General features: G+C 36.1%; 1 protein-coding gene across 2 annotated transcripts in view; it reads right to left on the bottom strand.

The window, feature by feature from the left end:
* LOC126975337 (protein sevenless-like) overlaps positions 1–9,334 on the bottom strand; it is a 68,969-nt gene extending 59,635 nt beyond the window's left edge. For both annotated transcript variants that reach the window (XM_050823181.1, XM_050823182.1), the window contains exons 1-2: positions 9,027–9,334; positions 1,741–1,800 (exon numbers count right to left, since the gene is read on the bottom strand). In XM_050823181.1, the coding sequence (XP_050679138.1) occupies positions 1,741–1,800; positions 9,027–9,179 (213 nt within the window). In that variant the 5' untranslated portion in view covers positions 9,180–9,334. The remainder of the gene's footprint in view (positions 1–1,740; positions 1,801–9,026) is intronic.
* Between the last annotated feature and the right edge of the window lie 2,920 nt (positions 9,335–12,254).

The raw sequence follows: 12,254 nt of genomic DNA, 5'->3' as shown, positions 1-12,254 counted from the left end.
AAGATAAATAAATATAAGAATTTAAATAAAAATTTATATGGATTATGTATTTTATTTTTTAGATATCGCAGACGAAGTTTGCCATATTCTTTACTAATTTACAAAGTCTCATATAGAGATATAAATTCTCTTTAAATTAAATTTGTAACCAATATTTATGAACGATGCGAGAGTCGACCTGCGACCTCTCGGTTTCCGTCCTTTTCAACGCACTCTTTCCAACTGAGCCAACCATTCGAATACGCATGGGTCGTTAATTTTGGTATGTTCTGGCTCCATCTATAGGATCTACTTTACAGTTCTGCTGCTCAACCCCAGTAATTGCATGTTTGGGAATTGACTTGAGATCTCGCTCTTTAAAATTTAAACAATTTTATATATTCTATCACTTAAAAAAAAATAACAAATTGTTTATATAAAAACTTCGGGAAACCTCAATATTGTACAATATTAAAAAAAAATATAATCGAATATCTGCTTAAACATGGTAAATTATATTAAATTGTAAGGATATCCCGTCGTTTGACTATAGTATCCCACAGCTGTATGTCTTAAACATTTTTCATCAATTTAGAAAAGTAAGAACGCTCCGAACAAATTGTATAAAAAAATTGTGGAGGTAAGGGTTACGTGTTCGTAAGAACAAGTATTATGATTGAGAGAGACGCTGGTTACTTGATGGTCGTCTCTTGATGTCAGCACAGGTACAGATCTTGAATGATAAGAGAACGAAAAGCAAAATATTTCATTACTAGCAAACGTGCGATAAATTGTACCTACAATTACCTACGTTGATTGCGATGGTATGTCCCCGAGTCAACCGCTGAAGATCTATTCCGGAACAATATAGCACAATACGCTATTCTTCGATTTTTTATATAATATATTCTACAATGATCGTAAATAGTCGATAGCCAACCGGTATTTTTATTTCCTCAAAATAATTCCACTAATTAGCATTAAGCTAAGAAAAATTGTTTTTAAACGATAAATAGTCCCAACCAGTTTTACCAGTGGGAGGCTCCGTTGCACAGGAAGCCGGCTAGATTATGGGTACCACAACGGCGCCTTTTTCTGCCGTGAAGCAGTAATGTGTAAGCATTACTGTGTTTCGGTCTAAAAGGCGCCGTAGCTAGTGAAATTACTGGGCAAATGTGGCTTAACATCTTATGTCTCAAGGTGACGAGCGCAATTGTAGTGCCGCTCAGAATTTTTGGGTTTTTTGAGAATCCTGAGCGGCACTGCATTGTAATGGGCATGGCGTATCAATTACCATCAGCTGAACATCCTGCTCGTCCCGTCCCTTATTATCATAAAAAAATAGTCGCGCTAAGAAGGGAGCCGCCATAGTCGAGACGTCTTGAGTACGTGTATGTGTTAGAGCGGTGTCAGTGTAGTGGTGCAATTCGATACCTCTCTGTTTTGAGAACGCGTCCTTAATAACATAAACAATGAAACGTCAAATGTGCTGTGCAAACCTTATTGATTTTTATAAAAATAAAAATGAACTTCCAGAGTCCGAATCGTTCTGTTGCTAAATGCAAATTGTTTCTGCTAAGTGACTTCACAACATGGTGGTCGGTTTTTCGGTCACGTGACATACAGATAATTATGATAAAAACATTATAAACAAATTACTTTCATAATTTAATTTTGAAAGATGAAACTGACCTATTATTTACCTACTTAATGCTTAAATATTGTTATCGAATTACAGTTTATACATAGAGTATAACTTACTTGCTTCACGCTACAGTCGGACGCGCAGCTCACGTCAAAATGTCCGTCGCCGGTCCGGTTCTGGAAGGAAATTAAATTTAAAAAATGGAGCGATTCACAAAAAGTGCAACAGGTCGTTATTTTTTGTGATGGCTAACAATCAGGTAACATCCACCGGGCGCTGGCGGCAGCGGGAGTCAGTCGATGTAATGACTTCCGGCGTGACTGCGCACGCGCATCGAAGCGTGCCGAGTGCCAACCAACCTGATGTCACATCGAGATTCCGTTTAACCTTTTCGCCCTAAAGTTGATGCCCTACATTGATTATTCATACATTAATAATGCCCCAACTTCCTCTCGGATAGATTTTGATCGATAAAATCAAAAGAAACTACGACTTGTAGAAGGTTATTATTAATTTAAGTATTATCAATAGTTTTCACAGCGAATACTTTCTTTCCAAGCGATTTTTTAGGGATCTTTTACCTTACTATCTTTCTATAATGGGTGAACTCATTTCTAAAATCGTTTTATAATGATGACGTGGGTGACATACCAGCGATAGCAGGAAAGGAATGGATGAAAACAGGCCAGGATAGAGGATTCATTTGGTAGTTCTAGAGATTATTAGGTCGTTCAGTGTTTAACGGCCGTTTTCAATAACGTATCTCTAGTTACGGATACATTGCTGTCACCGTTTAATGACAAGATCCTATCCATAGTTATGTCTAATATAGTTATATTCCAATGCTTTATGACGATAGGTTATTTAAATGTAAGTAAGCGTAAAAGGATAGATTTGTCTACCTCTTGTAATTTAAAAGGATAGATAGTTTATTGAAAACGGCCGTAAATAAACAAACAAAATATACTTTGTAGATTTATTTTGTTACACATAGTATATCTTAGCTATCCGTCCAATATATATCATCATAGTATGTCACCATCATAAACAAACACACAAGCATAACAGATCATATCTCTCCTCTGTACAATTACAGACATGCGGTTTTACCTGCGCATAATCATCAAAAGAAGCTATTGATATTATTATTTTAGTCACGGATTTAAGATCTAAGGCAATTGTTTTTCGATAGTAGTATGCAGGTAATTACGACCTGAAGTCATTTAATACGGTTATTGAATGCATAATATTATAAAATGCTTTTGCGAATGCGAATAAACTACTATGTACTAAAGATTTATTGTAGTATTAATTTATTTATATTACATTAACAATTCAATGCTTTTGACTTCATAAAACGTAGCAATTCACGCTTCTCCCTTACCAAAACCTAATCCACTTACTATACTAATTCATAATAAGATGCATTTAAAATTGAAATAAAACGTATGTACATGTAGGGGGTGAACGGGTGCTTATCGTGTGTATGTGTGTATGAGGAAGGTGTAACAGTGTGTGTTTTTGCACAAGATGTTCCGTTAAGCTGTTGAGTGTTACAGTGGACCCGCCAGCTCATCAGGTAAAAGAGTTAGTTGAAGGTTAAAATCCAAAACTGTAACCGCAGAGGGGTATCGCGTTTCGACATTGAAGCCAAAAATGTGCAGATCAACCGCACTGGTTCCGGTCGCACGCTCGCCAATATCACAAAACCGGATTAAATATTTAAAGCTAAGTACATTTTACTCAATGACATCGCGCAGCAGTCGAATAGGTTCAGATCTGATCCTGGAGACGGACTGACATGGTGGCGTTTCTACACAAACACTTGATACACTTACCGGAAGACGCAGTATTGGTAGGCCCCCCACGAGATAATAATATTAACACACTTTTACATAAATCATCTTGCCCCAAATAAGGCATAGCCTGTTCTATAGCAAGACAACGATATATTTAATACGATATACTTAAACATACATGAATATCCTACTAATATTATAAATGTGAAAGTTTGTATGTCTGGATGTATGTTTGTACTTCTTTAACGTAAAAACTACTGAATAGATTTTGATGAAACATTACAATAATATAGTTTACACACCAGAATAACATATAGGCTATAATTTATAATAATAATGTTACTCGTCGGCTTTAAAAAGTAAGTCTTAGAATAAACGGTCGAACTCTTAATATCATTTATATGCCGGGTCAGCTAGTATACATATATAAACATCCATGACTCATAAACAAACATTCATATTCATCATATAAATGTTTGCACCTACTGGGATTCGAACCCAGGATCTCTAGCTTAGTAGCTAACCATTCGGCTATATAGGTCGTCAAGATAATCCGACGATCTGGTCAAGATCGCCGGAATACGTTGGATGAGGGCAGCGCAGGACCGATCGCCATGGAGATCTTTTGGATCTTTTTTGTCGAGCAGTAGATGATGATGATATTCTACTATGGATGAAAGATGGACGCTGATTGTAACAGAATGGAAGGGACCGATTGGGAAAAGACTAGTCGGCAGATCAAAGGGACGGTGAGTCGATGACATACCAGTGATAGCTGGAAAGGAATGGATGAAAACAGGCCAAGATAGAGAACGATGTGAGAGGCTTTGGGGTCTGTCTTAAATCAATGAGAATTAACTGTACTAACTTAGTTATTTGCAAGTTTAAAATCTTATTTATACTAAAACAAAATGTAAAAACCGTTTAGGCATATATAAAGTTTTATTATTTATTACTAGCGGATACACGCGACTTTGTCTGCGTACACCCATGTTTGAGCACGTAGTACTTATAAAACTCGTTATTCGTTTTAATTTAATGAAAACTTCAGTAACTTTTATATTAAATGAAGTCTCAATATTTTTAGATAAGAGCTAAGTGTCTAAGGAGTAAAACTTATAAGATTTAATAGAAATCTATCTAGTAGGTACCTTATCCGTGATGGGCGCACAAACGTGTTCATTAATTATTATTAATCTATATAGATTTTCTTTCTTTTCTTATTTATATATTAATACTAGCTGACCCAGCAAACGTTGTATTGCCGATATTGAAATCGCGATACAAAAGTAACTGTTGAACGTAGATGGGTGAAAATTTGAAGTTGTATGTAAGTATTTTTTAATGCTCACTCATAATCAAACAAATTAAAAAAAAAACTCTAAAAATAAAAAAATAAATAATTGGCGTGTTCCACCCTTAACATTTAGGGGGATGAAAAATAGATGTTGTCCGATTCTCAGACCCACCCAATACGCACTCAAAATTTCATGAGGGTCGGTCAAGCCGTTTCGAAGGAGTTTAACTACAAACACCGCGACATGAAAATTTTGTATATTAGATACTAGGATTAATCACTTCGAGCGAGACGAGTAATGTTAAGTCAGTGCTCACTTAGGTCCATATTTAAGAATGTATCACAACACGGAATAATCTGTAATCAGATGTGTTGTCACTGTCATCTTAACAGTGCATAAAAGAGACAAGTATACTTGATAACGGAATACGTAGGACGCCTTTTGAAACACGGCTCTACGCAATTCCTACGCTACCCTGGCAATTCTTTTAAATGTTCTTTTAGATTATGGGTACCACAACGGCGCCTTATTCTGCCGTGAAGCAGTAATGTGTAAGCATTATTGTGTTTCAGTCTGAAGGGCGCCGTAGCTAGTGAAATTACTGGGAAAATGAGACATAACATCTTATGTCTCAAGGTGACGAGCGCAATTGTAGTGCCGCTCAGAATATTTGGGTGTGTCAAGAAACCAGTAGTGCAGTATAGTGGGCAAATACTTGCATACTAGGAAATTGACTTGAGATGTCGCTTTTGTTGAACAAGGACATAAGGTATCAAGATTTATGAACGTTACGTCACTCGAACGGATGGCTCAATGTAAGACCACTCGCACGGAACTCGAGAGGTCACAGGTTTGAGTCCCGCATCGTTCATAAATTTATTAATTCATCCCAGAATTAGTGAGGGTTCACTTTAAAAAATAACAAGTTGATCATTAATATCATAATTTTCAAATACCGAATACATCAGCTGAACGTCCTGCCAGTCTCGTCCCTACATGTCATAAATAAAGTCAGATATTATACAGAAACAAACGACAATCTAGTTGTCAGTTTTGTGGACATGAGCGTGTCATCTATATTTAGCATGAATTTGTTGATTGGCCGCGTCGCTAATTGCCAACAATTACATGAGCGTTGAACCGACCGACACAACACACAACAATCCTTTAACCGCTCCATATATCTTACAATACACAACAACAATACAGTTAATCACGGCTATCTCCAAGACATAGATTACAGACCTACATCTATAGAGCGTACTTAGAGTTTTCTGAGACTTTACTGACGTAAAATTTAGCTGAGTGTGATAAAACCCGAACTTGAATTTTGTCTACAAACTGTCTCAGCTTAAGTTCAGCAAAATTTCAGCTGTCAAGTCAAGTGACTCTATAATCTATAACTCCAAAAATTCTGAGCGGCACTACAACTGCGTTCGTCACGTTGAGACTTAAGTTGTTAAGTCTCATTTGCCCAGTAATTTCACTACGGCGCCCTTCAGACCGAAACACAGTAATGCTTACACATAACTGCTTCACGCCAGAAATAGGTATGTTAAAACGCGAACTTGACTTTTGCATTGGGCTGTCTTAGCTAAATTTCAGCTTTCAAATGACTATAAAAACAAAATCAAAGATTATGCTAAGCTTACACTCAGCTAAGTTTTACTTAAGTAAAGTCTGAGCAAAGTCTAAGTACGCTCTATAGATCTCTATCTCAGCCTAAGATATCTCTTTCCACTCGCATCAACCCTTTAAATATACATTATTTAACGACTTATTGTGACCTTGACGTAACTCAGGCAGTAATGCCATCACAGAGTTCTCTCCCGCAAAATAGCGGTTTGTAGGGTTCTGTAATCTATTTGTGGGTTCTGGTGTTTTCACATCTGGTATATTTAAACAATATGTTATGTTTTTAAAGTGACAACCCTCACTTCTGGGATTGATTACACAAATAAAACAGAAAACAAAATTTTATGAACAATGCGAGATTCGAACCCGCGACCTCTCGCGTTCTGTGCGAGCGCTCTTTCAAACTGAGCCCACCGTTCAAGTGACGTTTCGTTGATGAAATCTTGTATGCTTTGTTAAACTCTCAAGTTGTGTCTTCATCTACTTTACAGTTGATAACCTCCTCTACCCCAATGCTTGAAATTGACTTGACATGCTGCTCTTGTTGAACAAATATATAGGTATCAAGATTTATGAAGTTTACGTCGTTGGAACGGTTGGCTCACTGGAAGATTGTTCGAACGGAACGCGAGAGGTCGCGGGTTCGAATCCCGCATCGTTCATAAATTTGTTTTCAAATATAATTTGTGTAATTCATCCCTGAATTAGTGAGGGACTTTAAAAAAATAAATTTATCATCAATATCATCGTTTTGTGAGTCTATCTGATTTTTTTTTTATATTTTTAACGAGAAAATTAAAACAGTTTGAGTCAGAGAACTTCCTTCCCATTCCGTTTCAAAAATATTGGGGTGATTGGATAGTTTGTTGATAATTTTGGAGGTGTTTCCACCTCCAAAACTTTTTTTTTGTTCTACCAAAAAAAGTCAAGTATGAAACCCTGATATTAGAGTTGTTAACTCAGCTTTTTTAGTCGATGTTATGCTATATTTATGCAATGAAGTTATCTCTGCACTGATCTTTGTCGCGCCCGTTAGCGTGATAGAAATATTAGAAATTTAGAATTGCCAAATGTGAGAAATGCCTTTGCTGATGTTACCTCTTATTAAGGGGTTTTTTTAAGTCCCTTTTTGTTCGTTGTTGTCTTATCCAAGTAATTATTCTGTACTAGTTTTTTAATGACCTTTCCATCTTCTCTGATGCTGTCTTATTCAAGCAAGTGTTTCTGTTACCATATTTTATTAGACTTAACTAAAGCGATTTGAAATAATTTCGAAGCGAATGGTATTTATATTCCCGAAGTCCTTCCCAATATACTTACTCTACATAAAAAAGTAGAGCTTAGAAAATAACATTCTAAAATATTAATCAAGGAGTATTTTTTATCGAGAAAAATATTTATGTAAACATATCTATTAAAGTTACTGCAACATTAATTCAAATTCAAATATTTTTATTCAAAATAGGATGTGACATCACTTCTTGAAAGTCATAAAACTACCACCCATTCCAAAATGAATGCCTCAGGCCTGAGAAGAACGGGCGCAACAAACTAAGCGGGCTTTTTTTTTCATCAAAAAATATGTATACAAAGTAACATTGTACAATTAAACTTATTATTTAATAGCCTGAGGGTGATTGCTTCATTCCCAATCTGTGGCATCATTACCACACAAATGTTTTTTAACAATTCTTTTGAATAACGTAATACTTTTGTTTTGAACATTTTCTGGGATCCTGTTGTAAAAGCATATACATCGCCCCACAAAAGACTTGCTAACTCGACTTAGCCGAGTAGTAGGCATTTTAAGCTTATGTCTGTTCCTGGTTAACATTATGGTTATGACAGTTTCTAGCAAATTAACTTATGCCTATGAACCTATGCCTGTGCCTATGAACATACATTACAATAAAATAAAGACTTACTTTAAGTTACTTTAATAAGTACTAACATCACTACTGCCATTTCAATAGGAATTTAATATGCTTATTAACAAGATATTATATAAGTTTAATTGCTATATCAAATATGTTGGTAGAAATAGGAAATTGCAAATAACAAGACCACAGAATGTTTACTTTAATTATTTCATATTTAAGTACTAAGCACGGTAGAAAAAAAACCTATTGTTCTAAGCTGTTTAATGGTTAAAGCTCACTTTACGAATTTTGAATTCTAGAAACAATAACAATAACAAAAAATCGAAAACTATCAAATTGAACAAAAGCATTTATTAGTAAAGAATTTGGAGTACTTAAAAAATACTGGATAACTTAATACCAGCAAAATACTGATTTTTCTAATGCTTATAAAATTACCGCATTTACTTTTCATGACTCAGTGACAAGTCTGAAAAAAAACTAACAGCACATTTCTGTTCTTAAATAATAATAATATGTTAGTTGATATTCGTGCAAACTATATTAATTCTTCTTTTTATTATATCTATTATTTTTAATAATTTACTTCAAATCCTTGTCAAAATTGTAGGACGAACTTTATTTAGTATTTAATTTAATGTCTTCCAATGAGGAACCAGGATTATTTTTATGTTTTGTATATAATGCTGTTGGTGTGTCAGTAAATAAATACCGAAATACAAAATTATAGTGCATGCAAACTTTAACAACTGATAAATAACACAAACAGCATTAATATAATGGTATGGACCTGAAACGGGCATTTTTCGTTGCATCTCAGCACAGCTTCCGTTCCGAATTTCTCGGTGATGGAACTATAATCGCAGCCAATTGTCCGGGCGGACAAAGCCAATCCGAGCAGCGACAACACCAGCCATTTGTGCCAATTCCGCGGCATTCTCATTGTGCTACACTCAGTCACCTCACATAAACACACAACATTATCCCAATCGTAGCATGATCATTTGTTCACAATTGTTCCTGTGTCTGTTAATTATTTGCGCGGGAACATCGATGTAAGTTCTGCTCGAATGTTGTCGTAAGTGCGCGCGCGCATTGAAAGCTATTCGCTAACTAAATGAATGAACAGTTAGCGCGGTGACTCCGCCTGCCGCCCGGAGCTACGTTGGGGCTACGCTTGGGCGCTACGGTAACAATTATTGTAATATCCTCACCTGTGGCTCTAACTGATTTCTATCAAGCCAAAAGTCAAGGATAATTTTCTTCCGTTTCCGTCTAGATATACAATGATTGAACTTTAGAATAAGCAAATGTTGAGTCTAGAGTAGTGTGGAGTTGGAAGCGTGGATTAAAATATCAATAACATTATTTTTGGAGCGAAGTTCCTTACGGCAGGCTTGGAGGAGATAGGGATTTTGCTGCGGGACCGAACTGAAAAAAATGTGATAGTAAAACCGGAAGAAAAAGTCCGTGGAATAAAACCGTTAAATGAGACGTGCGCAGGCGCGACAGTCGTATACACAAGCGAGTAGTGTATAATACCTTTCTCTTTCTAATGGACTTTATATTTCTTTATTATAATATAATATTTAAATATTATAAAAGTTATTTATAAACGAAGAAAAGCAAGGTTACTTTCAATACAGGTATTAATATATTCTTCAGACTGTACGTTCTCTTTCGTAATTTTAGTGTCATAGCTGTTGTAATGAAATGTAAAATTGCATTACAACATTATAATAATATTTATTCAACTTCCAGTACAATCAGTGCGCGAAATTCAATTGAAAAATGACTTACTGTGTTAATATATTTATTATTTTTACGTATTTAAAATATATGTCATGTCAATCAAGAAAACCTACATAAAATTGAATACGATTTTTTTTTTACCCATTGTGTCGATTCTACATTAGCCAAAAGGAACTACGTTCCTACCTGGTGTCCCACGACACCACATCTTTTATTTAATAAAAAAAAGTTGTTTAACTTTAAATTTGTAGGATATTTAAAAAAGAGATCTATAAATAGTAAAACAAATATTTTCTCCTATACTAATCTCCATTTACTGAGACCAATTTATTTCGTAACACCCTTACATCTCTACCTAGTGTACAATATTGAGTCGCTTTCCGGGTATCTGTGTCCGCTAACTCCTCTAAAACTACTCATTAGTCTTTGATGGTGATATCACCATCAGTGAAATAGTTTATAGTTTAAAATAGAATGTTTTTATGTAAGTAGAAAAAAAAACAATATTTTGCAACAAAGTCGCTAAAAAAGCAATAGGATGGCTTACGTAAATGAAGCGTTACTCGTTAGTTGCTCGTTGATTTTGAGGACCGCGTCCGCATCTATGCGTGTCTACAGGTCCCATAGTGGTAACACAGAAACGAATCACCTCATGGGCGTCCAATAGACAAAGGACGACGTGATTACGCAGACCCCCTCAGAAAACTTAGTCTTGGGTAACTTCAACGGGCATAATGTCGAATGGCTTGGATCGTGCACAGGCTCCGCAGTACATAAAAAGGGGTAACAAACTCCCAACCCTGATGTTGAAAAGGAATTCTCTCAACGTGCCTAGAGAGTCACCAGTTAATCAAAGACTGATACTACGGCTTTGGTTGTTGTCGACTGATCTTCTGATATACCTAACTGATGGACGGCAGCTATCAAAAGCAAAGGCCTGGCGATTAGCCTGCATATTTCGATCATATGGCATACGGCACTAATATCGAAACATCCATTATTTGGGCTTCTCAGAAGGGATTCTGAAAGTGGACTTTCATTACCAGGATGTTGTCAACACCCTGTATGCTTTTCGAGGAATATTGTTCAGACCCGAGGCCCGTAAACGTTGGAGCTCCCCAAGGCTGTGTGCTTTCTCCTACACCTTTTCTATCAATGATATGTTGGATGCATCCAGCAAATATTGTTATGAACGTGACAGTAGTGGAGATGCTATTTAGACGTGCAGATCCCTAGCAGGAAATCGTCGACTACATAGAGTTCTTCTATCTTACATTGAGTCCGCTCTTAAGAAGGTCGTGGAATAAGGATTTTTTTTATGTTTTCTTTCAATTTTGTTCAATTGTACCCAAGAGTACTTTTTTCTCTTCGATAACGTTACTATTAACGCCTCGTCTAATCTCGGAAAGTCTCGAATGCCACCTGGAAGGCAAAGCAAAGGCTTTGTAGAATCTGAGGCTCATTAATAGAGCGAGAGGCTACTTCAAAACTGCACATTCTAGCACTCTATAAACCATGGGTCGGTCACATGACGAACTCTTCTCTATTGTTTGTAAATATACTTGCCCGCCCTGCATTTAAGGATGCCATAAGTCTATTTGAATCCATAAGTCTTATTTGTTGAACACTATAGATATAACTTGCTTTTTTTGGTATTAAATAACAAGTTGAGTATAGATTCATCCACGGACGAGTAGAAAAATAAGGACTCCGTGTCAACTTACATAACAGTGAGGCACCAAAACATGCCGATAAATGCATAGCCTCACGCATACACTTACACTAGTACAAGCCGATCGGCCGCCATTATGAGATTTGCCATCGTCTGTGACAGATCATTTTGCGTCGCAATAAAATATTTTAAAAATGCCGTCGTGGGTTGTGAAAAAGTGTTAAAACAATAATATAAAAGTATTTGTGGATGTGTGATTATTTAAGGGAGAAAAAATTGTGTAACTGTTATACCCCGTAACCGCACACACACTAGCATAAAGGTGCTTCACTTGCTAATATCACGGCGCGGAGTCCTTCTTTTTTTACTAATCCGTTAGATTCATCAAATCAAACCGTTAAATAATACCACATAATACTAAATAGATTACTCTACTCTCGCAATAGCCACCAAGGTCGCCTCGGTATACTCGTACAACAGCGACGAATTAAAGTCTGCTTCACTATGTTCAATTGTCGACCTACGTATTACAACTTCCCACGCAACACAGTTGCATTCCTTTATTAACTATTTACACTGGTCTGTTTGTTGAAG

This window comes from Leptidea sinapis, chromosome 35, assembly GCF_905404315.1.
Source record: "Leptidea sinapis chromosome 35, ilLepSina1.1, whole genome shotgun sequence".
NCBI lineage: Eukaryota > Metazoa > Arthropoda > Insecta > Lepidoptera > Pieridae > Leptidea > Leptidea sinapis.
Note: the sequence above shows the minus strand (reverse complement) of the source record. Positions and strands in the feature narration are given on the sequence as shown.